Source organism: Mirounga leonina, unplaced genomic scaffold (assembly GCF_011800145.1).
Source record: "Mirounga leonina isolate KUSES-001 unplaced genomic scaffold, KU_Mleo_1.0 Mir_129, whole genome shotgun sequence".
NCBI lineage: Eukaryota > Metazoa > Chordata > Mammalia > Carnivora > Phocidae > Mirounga > Mirounga leonina.
Window position 1 is genome coordinate 29,875,971 of NW_023270323.1, and position 11,625 is coordinate 29,887,595.

General features: G+C 33.7%; 1 protein-coding gene across 4 annotated transcripts in view; it reads left to right on the forward strand.

Annotated features, from left to right (window-relative positions):
• The window catches only part of TECRL (trans-2,3-enoyl-CoA reductase like), a 187,484-nt gene that overhangs the window by 41,756 nt on the left and 134,103 nt on the right, over positions 1-11,625 (forward strand). For all 4 annotated transcript variants that reach the window (XM_035004900.1, XM_035004901.1, XM_035004898.1 and 1 more), the window contains exon 3: positions 11,191-11,235. In XM_035004900.1, the coding sequence (XP_034860791.1) occupies positions 11,191-11,235 (45 nt within the window). The remainder of the gene's footprint in view (positions 1-11,190; positions 11,236-11,625) is intronic.

An 11,625-nucleotide genomic window follows, 5' to 3' on the forward strand; every position in this document is an offset into this window, starting at 1 on the left:
TCTTTAGTTTTTGATGTGGTGATCCATTAATGTGTTCTATTACATTGATTGATTTGTGAATGTTGAACCACACTTGCATCCCCAGGATAAATCCCACTTAATCGTGGTGGATGATCCTTTTAATGTATTATTGGGTCCAATTAGCTAGGATTTTGTTGAGAATTTTGGAATACATATTCATCAGGGATATCAGTCTGAAATTCTCCTTTTTGATAGGGTCTTTTCCTGGTTTGAGGATTAAGGTAATGCTGGCCGAGCCTTCAAGATCTTAATTTTGAAAGCCTAAAATTAACAAGTCAGGAAATGACAGATATTGGGGGGGATGCAGAAAAAGGGGAACCCTCCTACACTGTTGGTGGGAATGCAAGCTGGTGCAGCCACTCTGGAAAACAGTATGGAGGTTTCTCAAAAAGTTGAAAATAGAGCTACGTTATGACCCAGCAATTGCACTATTGGGTATTTACCCCCAAAATACAAATGTAGAGATCTGAAGGGGTATGTGCACTCTGATGTTTATAGCATCAATGTCCACAATAGCCAAACTATGGAAAGAGCCAACATGTCCATCGACAGATGAATGGATAAAGAAGATGTGATTGAGAGAGATATGTATATATATATATACACACACACACACACACACACACACAATGGAATATTATGCAGCCTTCAAAAGGAATGATATCTTGCCATTTGCAACAACTGGATGGAACTGGAGGGTATTATGCTGAGCGAAATAACTCAATCAGAGAAAGACATGTATCATATGACTTCACTGATATGAGGAACTCTTAATCTCAGGAAACAAACTGAGGGTTGCTGGAGGGGTGGGGGGTGGGAAGGATGGGGTGGCTGGGTGATAGACATTGGGGAGGTTATGTGCTATGGTGAGCATTGTGAATTGTGTAAGACTGTAGAATCACAGACCTGTACCTCTAAAACAAATACTACATTATATGTTAAAAAAAAAAAGATGAAGAAGATAGCAGGAAGGGAAAAATGAAGGGGGGGGATCAGAGGGGGAGATGAACCATGAGAGAGTATGGACTCTGAGAAACAAACTGAGGGTTCTATAGGGGAGGGGGATGGAGGGATGGGTTAACCTGGTGATGGGTATTAAAGAGGGCACATACTGAATAGAAAAAAAAAAAACTGAAATTTTAGAGAGATTGATGATTAATTTGTTCATAAGTGGCAAGTTGAAATTTAAAAAAAAGGAACTAAGGAATGTATCATCCACCAACATGATATTAAGAGCTGCATACGTTTTGAGGTAATATTTTGAAAAGAAACTACATATCAAATTTATTCCATTATAGTATATATAGGTACTGAAATCACAAAGTGTAATAATATAATGTTCCAAACATGTTTTTTATATCTCATTAATGTTTTCTATTATGAAATTCTGCTAATGATATATAGAATAATACAATTTTGTTTTCTCTGTCATCTTAACTAAGTAAAAGGCCCTTGTTAAAAGTACTTCTCTTAACTTTCTTACTTAAGCCAATATTTTCTTTGTGGCTTCAGTTCAAATCATAGTATAAACCACTTGCACATATTAATGTACCAAGTATTGAAAATAGACTTCTTCTCACTGTGACTACTGTAAAATACTGGTCAAATTTACATTGCTGTATACTTAATGTCATCAGCAACTCATATAAGTGTCAAAAATTCAATTTACCTATGTGATGTATTATTGTTTTCAGAATCTTAGGAGACTAAATTGTTAGGAAGGGATGTCCATTTTGCCAGTCAAGTTTCATGTAATACAACTGTCATAGCTAATACAATTATTAAAGTGCATGAGGTATGATCCTGTCTGTAAGTTGTTTCATCTCTCATTATGGCACATTTAAACCTGTGAATTGCTGAGCAATGTCAGGGTTATTTTGATTCATCTTTAATGACATGCTGATATTCCCAAAGACAGATATTATTAAATAATTTTGTTTTATAATATCCAAAAGTCAAAATGGTTGGGATAGCAGTATTTGAACTTGAGCAAGTGACTATATTACAGATTCACCAAATATTAGAAGAGATGTCTTATCTATAGCAAATGATTGATTTCAAATTTATATTTGAATGTGTGACTGTGTGAGGAAATTTAAATTCAAAGAAAATAGATATATGAACAGTGAAATATCTGGACTGGTTATTATACTTTTTAAGGGAATGTTCTCAATAATACAAAACCAGAAAGCACAGAGTACTATGGCCACTGGTATGAAGTCAAAGATTATCTTGCAAACTTTAAAAGCAATGTTCTTTTTGTTGTTTTCTTTTTTTTTTTTCTTTTCTTTTCTTTTCTCTGTTTGTTTTTAATTTTTTTCTACTGTTTTTGGTTAAATTTCAATCATTAGCAGGCTTATGGACATAATGTTTGGTGAGTAATATAAAAAATCAAGTTATATTAAAATCACTAACAATGATGAATGAGTAGTGGTGGAGAGCATGTTCTGAGTTAAAGTCATGAATATTTTAAGTGGAAAGACCAGTCCACCAGAGACAGCAACAAGAATCAATTAAATTAGATAGTAAAATTTGATATGAAGTCCACAAGGAGAATGGAGAAAATGTTTTGGAAACAGCATTTAATAGCAAGGAGGATTCCTAACACATTTTCATGCCCATAATTGGAAGGATTTAGTGTGAAGAATAAATACTTAGTTGAAAATCACGGAGTTTTCTATTAAAGGAAGAAGATGGAGGGACTTTTTTGAGTGAAAATTGATTGTTTAGAAGTTTTTGCTGTTGACAGACTCTTAAGTGCCCTCAAGTGCATTGGGGGAGTATTAGAAGGCATGGGAAGGTGGACAATCAGGTCTGATTAGTGGTTGTGCAAGGCAAAATTGGGAGAAGAGTCATTGTAATACTCTGGGAGACTTGACAGCTAATGGTGTCCAATGTAAATGGGAATACAGGCATGATGATCAATCCTGGTAATTTCTTAGAAGTATGGTGGGTAATTTGGTGAACAAACTGGCTATAAATTTAAGCCAGTGAGGATAAAGAAATAGTCTGGTTATACTCTGTGTGTTCTTCTCCCTGCCCCACATTATTCTGCTTTCTGCTTTGTTATTTAGTGTGAAATTGACTTGCTACTTTATGCTTCTTGCTTTCATGCTCTCTTTTATAAATCTGAATATTTTTATGCAGCTTTTAAATTTTCCATTTTTAGAACCATGTCTGTTTTCCTTCAGAAGCCTTGCTTTGTGATTGCTGATTATACAGTGTGATAGCACTCTGTCTTTCTTATTTGAGCACTCCATAATAGCAAATTCTTTAGCAGATGCATTTTCTTTTCAAGGTCAGCAAAATTACATACATTGGTTGGTGGCTGGCTTTAGTGTTAAAACTTTTTGTTGTTGTTGGAATGAGATAGGAAATGGTTCTTTTATTTTTCAGATATAAACACTATCACTCATATCATATCTTACTGGCTTCCTTGATTCTATTTTAGTTTGATCACTTAATTATGTAGGTGGCATTTATAAAACTTCAAATAAATGGTTTCCAAGGAAAAGAATGGTCCATTTAGTTCTAGTGAAGTACTGTACTGAATGAATCATTTGTAACAAATAAAACAACTGATTCAACAATATTAAATCAGCAGCCAGTATTTTAATACATAAGGAGTTTTATATATGTTTGGTGTTTATTTCTTATAAAAAAGGAAACAATTCATGTGTCTGCCCTTTTGTTCAGGCTTGCTTATAGAATTGTAGTGTTTGGAAAGACTATGGAAGTACTAATTAATAAAACAATATAAGCAAAGAGATAATGCAAACTACACAGGACAGTCTGTCATAACATCATGTTTCCTACTTAGAATTTCATTACTTGGTTGATATCTCCTGTACTTTAATTTCATTTTGTACATATGAGAACTTTACATCAGAGCACATCCTTTGTCTCAAAGGAAAAGAGAGGGTTGTATACTTCAGATATTAGAACAAGGAATATATGTGGAAGTTATTAATAAGAAAAAGTTTGGCTTAATAGAAATATGTTTACTAATAAACTGTTCAAAATTTTAAAAAATAAATATTTTGGGAAGCCTGGGTGGCTCAATCAGTTAAGTGTCTGACCCATGATTTTTGCTCACATCATGATCTCAAGGTCATAAGTTCGAGTCCCATATCAGGCTCTGCTCTGGGTGTGAAGCCTGCTTAAGATCTCTCTCTCCCTCTGCTCCTCCTCCTCCTTTTCTAATAAATAAATAAATAAATAAACAAATAAAAATATTTTTATCAAAATCTGAAATTGATCAATATTCCTACATTCTTCTTAAATAATCCAAGTTATTTAGAATATTTTAAGTACAAAGAGTGCTTTCCATTTTTTTGAGTGCTTTCCATTTTGTATGTTATTGTTGTCCAGTATTTTGTTTCTATATACGTATATACATTATTACTAGTACCTATATTAGTTTATATACATGAATTATATAGATATTCAGCTATTTTATATAGAAGTCTCCACATATATGCCAGTTCCTTTGCTCAATATTGTTTAGTTTATCTTATCTCTTAGTCCTAGAATTAACTTATTTTTCTAAAAGTTGATCCTTTAGATGTTCATCTACCAACAGGCAGAAAGGGTCTACTGAGTGTGAGATTTCTCATTCCAGTAATGTCCTTATGTTTTGTTTAAAAGGTACTCCATTTAGAAGCCATTTGTCCATTACCTTTTATTGTTGCCATTTAGAAAATCTGCTATCAGTTTAATTGCCATACATAAAAATTTGAAAAATGTGAAAGTATGTAAAGATAATAACAGACTCTAGATGAAGTTATCTGCCTCCAGAGATTATTTACTTTTGCTTCCTTGGGCAGAAGAGCTGGACTGTGGAGATTACAGATCAGTTGAATCCAAACAGGGATTGGGATGATTCAAAATTCAGCTTCATTTCCTGTAGGAACTGGTTTATTTCTGATTTGCCCTAATTACACAATGCCAATTGGAATATTGGGCTTTTACCAGAGCTTCTACTTCTGAACTGGGGATATAGTTTGTTCTTCTGTTTCCTTAGGCTTGTGAGTTTGTGGAAAGTCCTGCTCAGCTGTTTCTTCCAATACAAGCTGATATCCCTAGGGGAATGTGTCTCCAGTTGCTAGACTCAGCTTTCTTGGTTTTCTGTTCTCCCAGAGCTCAGTTTCATAATTCTTCATTTTTCTAATTACTCTGTGGAGAACTTGAGAAAATATTTTGCCATTCTTTTCTAGTTGTCCTCAATAGGATGTATGGGGAGGAATATATAGTGTACCATTGTAATTAATATTTTTTTTCTTATGCTTGCATATGCCTAATATATTGTTCACTTTTAGCCCCTATTTCTTTTAAATTGCTTTCACCTTTTCTTGAACCTTTCATGTTTCTACTTTCTGAGTAATTTCCTCTCGTCCATTTTCCAACTAACTAATTCTCTCTTCTGCCTGGTCTAATTGTCTATACTATCATTCAATTTTTTTTTATTATTAAAAATAAGTTGATGATAAATTTCTATAAATTTTATTCAGTCTTTTGTCAAAAAGCCTCTGTGTATATAAACAAGGATGAATTATACAAATACAAATAATATTATATATTATGTTATATATTATAATAATTATATACACATACAATTTACTTTTTCTTTCAAATGGGTTATTAGAAATAACAGTTGATACACTTTAGTTTATAATGATATGTTTTCTTGGAATGCCTGGCTGCCTCAGTTAGTACAACATGTGACTTGATCTCAGGGCTGTGAGTTCAAGCCCCACGTTGAGCATAGAGATTATTTAAAAAAAAAAAAAAATGCTACATTTTCTTGAGTCTTATTATCTAAAGTTTTTTTTAAACAGGTGCCATTGTTATTTTTCAGAACATTTAGAATCTATTTCCTATCTTGTAGCTATCAATTATTTGGAAAACAAGCCTTCTTTGTTTCTAACTCTCTGGAACTGTCATCTTCAAGATTAGCTTTAATTGCCACATTTATATCTAGTGGCAGGTCACAGTAAACAGTGCAGACAAATTTGCTTATTTTCTTCTACATCCAGTTCTGGAATATTGAGGAATTAAACTGAGCCATGTAGAAGCTTGTAGAACTTCATCTTTCTTCCATTAACCTCTTGAACAGAGCCAGCTCTGCATAGCATACTTCTTAGGTCTATATTCTGTTTCTATTTATTCTTTATCTTATCTCACAACACCAGCCACAAAGAACCCAGGATGTAAACAACAAAAATTGATCACCATTTCATTTATTCCTAGAAGTCTCTATGGTTCAATATGGAGGCTCCATCACATTTATTAACTTTCTTTAATCCTTAACTGCTCTCAGAACTTATCCTTCCTACTGGGATGGGTGAAATCAAGAAAAAGGTAGGAGTAAAGGGCAAGTTTTACCAAGGGTCATAAGTGAAGGCATAAGTGTTCTGGGATTCATGGATTTCAAAATTTTTTGACTGTGAATAAGAAATTATTATAGTTCTTATAAAAATAAAATGTACTTATACAATTTAAACTATTGAACAAAAGTTCAAGAAACAGTCCTTAACCTATCTACAATTTATTGCAATACATTGCATCCAGTGTCATGATGATACATCTCTACTTATTCTACTCTACACTATTCTGTTCTATTCCTTTAAGTAATGTTAAGAATAACACACTAATTCCATTTTTCAATTTATTAATGGCTCACAACCAACAGTTTGGAAAATAACTTATTAAAATAAATATATTTGAATTACCTATTGAAGTACATATATATTGAATTACATATATTACCCATTTAGGATGTTATCCCTTGGGGCGCCTGGGTGGCTCAGTTAGTTAAGCATCTGCCTTTGGCTCAGGTCATGATCTCAGGGTCCTGGCATCAAGCCCCACGTCAGGCTCCCTGTTCAATGAGGAGTCTGCTTCTCCCTCTGGTCGTCTCCCTGCTTATGCTCTCTCTTTCAGATAAATAAATAAAACTAAACTACACTAAGCTAAACTAAACTAAAATAGAATGTTATCCCTTAGTGATATAAACACTTTTAATTATCAAGAAAATAACTATAAGTCGTGGTTAGAATATGAAAAAAGTTGCACAAATCAAGCTCAATATCTTGATAAATTCGGAGACTGACAGATGCATTAGATCTCCTATGTATTTATAATTCATCTGTAAGCCAGTTATCTAACTTCAATGTACTCCACAATATAAATAATCTTTTAGACTATTCATCCATGCTAAAAATCCTTATGCAACTTATGTTCTTTATCATTTATACTGTCTTTTTTCTGCCATTCTTCAAACCTATTCCGCCTCCCCACAACAAGCACAGAACATTTCAGCAAATGTATTCTTTGCTCTTTGAAAAGGTGACTGAAACTAATCTAAAGGCTTATATAGGCAGTTAATAACTGTTTTTCGCTAGGACACAGTGTTAAAAGGTCACAACCTATAAATGCCAAGTTTATTCCATAAGTAGATCTATGTTGACAGAGTTAGAAGCCCACGGATTTCCCAAAAAGTGTTTAGAGTTTCTAATTTCTCTGATGTATTAGTGTGGGTTCAGCCAGTATTCAGTCATTTGGTTCATAGACAGTTTTATTGGCTTAGAATGATAGTTTTTTATTTCCACAATAGGAAGCATCACAAAGTGCTGTTGAAAGCAGTATCTCATGTGAATATTATTTAAATGGACAGAAATTGTCAGCTTTAATGTACACCCATCGTAGGTGCTCAATGACTATCTGTTCAATATAAATGGATTCCCATTCTGATTGTAATTTCTCCAATACCCATATTTGAAACTCAATTAAAACTTTAGAAGCCTCTGTTGTATATATTTGCATCATATCTTCTTTGGCAGCAGATTTTCACTATGAATAATACAAGTAATTATTTTAAAATATCTTTCAGCAAATAATGTTAATATACATTCCAGAACAACCAATGGTTATATAAATAATAAGAATTTTATTAGTAAATACAAAAACAAAACAAAAAAGTGTCTTTACCTGCATATTCTCTAATTTAAAAAATCAAATGTCAAAATTAAATTTTGTGTCTGCTCATTTGTCATGCTGTTACTAAATTTTGTTTAAATATAATCCTAAATAGTTTTAAACTTGTGATTACAATTTTTGACTTATGAGTTATTTGTCCATGATAATGTGCATGTATAAGTTCTCTTTTTGCAATAAATTTAGAGAGAATTTATTTCAATAGTCTACTTACATCTTATTATCATCATTCTTACTACCACTTTAAAAAGTAGTGTTTTGGGGGCGCCTGGGTGGCTCAGTCATTAAGCGTCTGCCTTTGGCTCAGGTCATGATCCCAGGGTCCTGGGATCGAGCCCCACATCGGGCTCCCTGCTCGGCAGGAAGCCTGCTTCTCGCTCTCCCACTCCCCCTGCTTGTGTTCCCTCTCTCGCTGTGTCTCTCTCTGTCAAATAAATAAATAAAATCTTTAAAAAAAAGTCTATAAAAAAATTAAAAATAAAAAGCAGTGTTTTGAAAACAAAAGAGCAATGCAGTATGTTTCTTTGACAGTACTCTTAATTTATTATAAATCAAGTTAATTTGCTTAATACTGGATATCAAAGTTAAGAATTAAATTTTCAATAGAAACTTTAATAACTTAGAATTCATTTTAAGAGAAAATAATTTTTTTTTAAATTGTATTATGTTATGTTAGTCACCATACAATACATTATTGGTTTTTGATGTGGTGATCCATGATCCATTGTTTTTGTATAACACCCAGTGCTCCATGCAGTACATGCCCTCCTTAATACCCATCACCGGGCTAACCAATCCCCCTCCCCACTCACCTCTAAAACCCTGTTTGTTTCTCAGAGTCCATAGTCTTTCATGGTTCATCTCTCCCTCCGATTCCCCCCCCCCCACCATTTTTCCCTTCCTTCTCCTAATGTCCTCCATGCTATTCCTTATGTTCCACAAATAAGTGAAACCGTATGATAATTGGCTTTCTCTGCTTCACTTATTTCACTTAGCATAATCTCTTCCAGTCCCATCCATGTTGATGTAAAAGTTGGGTATTCATGCTTTCTGATGGCTGAGTAATATTCCATTGTATATATGGACCACATCTTCTTTATCCATTCATCTGTTGAAGGGCATCTTGGCTCTTGCCACAGTTTGGCTATTGAGGACATTGCTGCTATGAACATTGGGGTGCGTATGGCCCTTCTTTTCACTACATCTGTGTCTTTGGGGTAAATGCCCAGTAGTATAATTGCTGGGTCATAGGGTAGCTCTATTTTGTGAACCAATTTTTCTATTATGGCTGTATATGGTAAATGCATTTTGATTTCCTTATCCAGGTAGAATTCTTTAGTAAACTATGTATTTATTCCTAATGGTAGTATAAGGGAAAGATACTAAATTGATGGTCTGCTATGATCAATAGGTTTATAATTATTAAAAGTCGATAATACATATTATTCCAATATGAATTGTGTGCTTTACTCCTGGTAAAGAAAATAATCCACTTTCAGGTGTCAATATTAAAAAAAAATAATAATAAGATCAATGTTCTTTGGTTTTAAATGAAGATGGTTAAGCATTTTATTGAAAAATAACTTACATAAAGTGCACAAGTCCTATGTCATATACCTTAGTACATGTCCACAGATTGAACACATATATGTAGCCAGACCCCAGATTAAAAAACAGAAAATTACCACCCTAAAGCTCTCATCATAACTATCAACCACTGCTCATCAGCACACTGCCAAGATCTATCTCCATTTATGACACTGGATAAGTACTTTATCCACTTCCTAAGATCGAATCTGTCTTCCAACAGAAACTATTAGATTACTTGGGGTGGGGAGGGAAATGTCTATTCATGTATTCTGCCCATTTTTTAATCAGATTTTTCATTTGTTTTATTTAAATTACAGTTAGTTAACATACAGTGTAATATTGGTTTCAGGTGTACAATTTAGTGATTCAATGCTTACATACAACACCTGTTACTCATCACAAGTGCACTCTTAATCCCCATCACCTATTTAACCAATCCCTTCACCCACCTCCCCTCTGGTAACCATTGGTTTATTCTCTGTAGTTTAGAGTCTGTTCTTGGCTTGCCTCTTCCTCTTTTTCCCCTGTGATAGTTTGTTTTGTTTCTTAAATTCCACATAGGAGTGAAATGATATGGTATTTGTCTTTCTCTGACTATTTCACTTAATGTGCTACACTTTAGCTCCAACCACATTATTGCAAACAGCAAGATTTCATTCTTTTTTGTGGCTGAGTAATATTCCATTGTGCATCTATACTACTTTTTCCTTATTTATTCATCAGTTAAAGACACTTGGGCTGTTCCCATAATTTGGCTATTGTAGATAATGCTGCTATAACATTGAAGTGCATGTATCCCTTTGAGTTAGTATTTTTGTATTCTTTGGTAAATACCTAGTAGTGCAATTGCTGGATCATAGGGTTAAAGACCTAAATGTGAGATCCAAAACCATAAAAATCCTAGAGAAGAACACAGGCAGTAACATCTTTGACATTGACCATAGTACCTTCTTACTAGATATGTCTCCTGATGCAAAGGAAACAAAAGCAAAAATGAACTGTTGGGACTTCATCAAGATACGAAGCTTCTGAACAGCAAAGGAAACAATCAACAAAACTAAAAGGCAGTCTTCAGAATGGGAGAAGATATTTGCAAATGATAATTTCTGGTAAAGGGTTAGTATCCAAAATATATAAAGAACTTATAAAACTCAACACCCAAAAAAATGACTAATCCAATTAAAAATGGACAGAAGATGTGAATAGACATTTTTCCAAAGAAGACATCCAGATGGCCCACAAACACATGAAAAGATGCTCAACATCACTCATCATCAGGGAAATACAAATCAAAACTACAATGAGATATCACCTGATACCAGTCAGAATGGCTAGAATTCACAAGACAAGAAACAACAGGTGTTGGTGAGGTTGTAGAGAAAGGAGAACCTCTTACACTGTTGGGAATGAAAAGTGGTGCAGTCACTCTGGAAAACAGTATGGAGGCTCCTCAAAAAATTTAAAATAGAATTACTTTATGATCCAGCAATTGCATTACTAGGAATCTACCTGAAGAAACTATTAGATTTTAAAATGTGTGTATACTTGTGCTGACAATTAAATGCTTTATTTTTCATGGAATAGGTCCAAAGTGGTATCCTTCCCGAGTTGGCCTGCAGCTAGAACGAGGTAAGAATAAATTTTCACTGATCTATTTATTTAATTTGGAATCCCTTTTCTTTCATCAATAGTTAATATTTATTTATCACTTACTAAATGACAAACATTATAGTAAGTGGTCTAGATCAGTTATGTCGGTTGATTCTCCCCATAAGCTAGTGCTTCACTTTTTGCATGAGGAATTCTAGTCTAAAGATAATTTTCACACATCCACTGTAATTTGCATTGGAGGCAGGATCTGAACTAACATCTTTCCGTTTCTAAAAGTTTTACTGCTTTATTCTCTCATTCTACTATCACCTAATATGTTCTCAGGGATACAGCTCAATATTTTTTTTTCTTCCTTCCCTCTTTCCTTCCTTCCTTCCTTCCTTCCTTCCTTCCTTCCTTCCTTCCTTC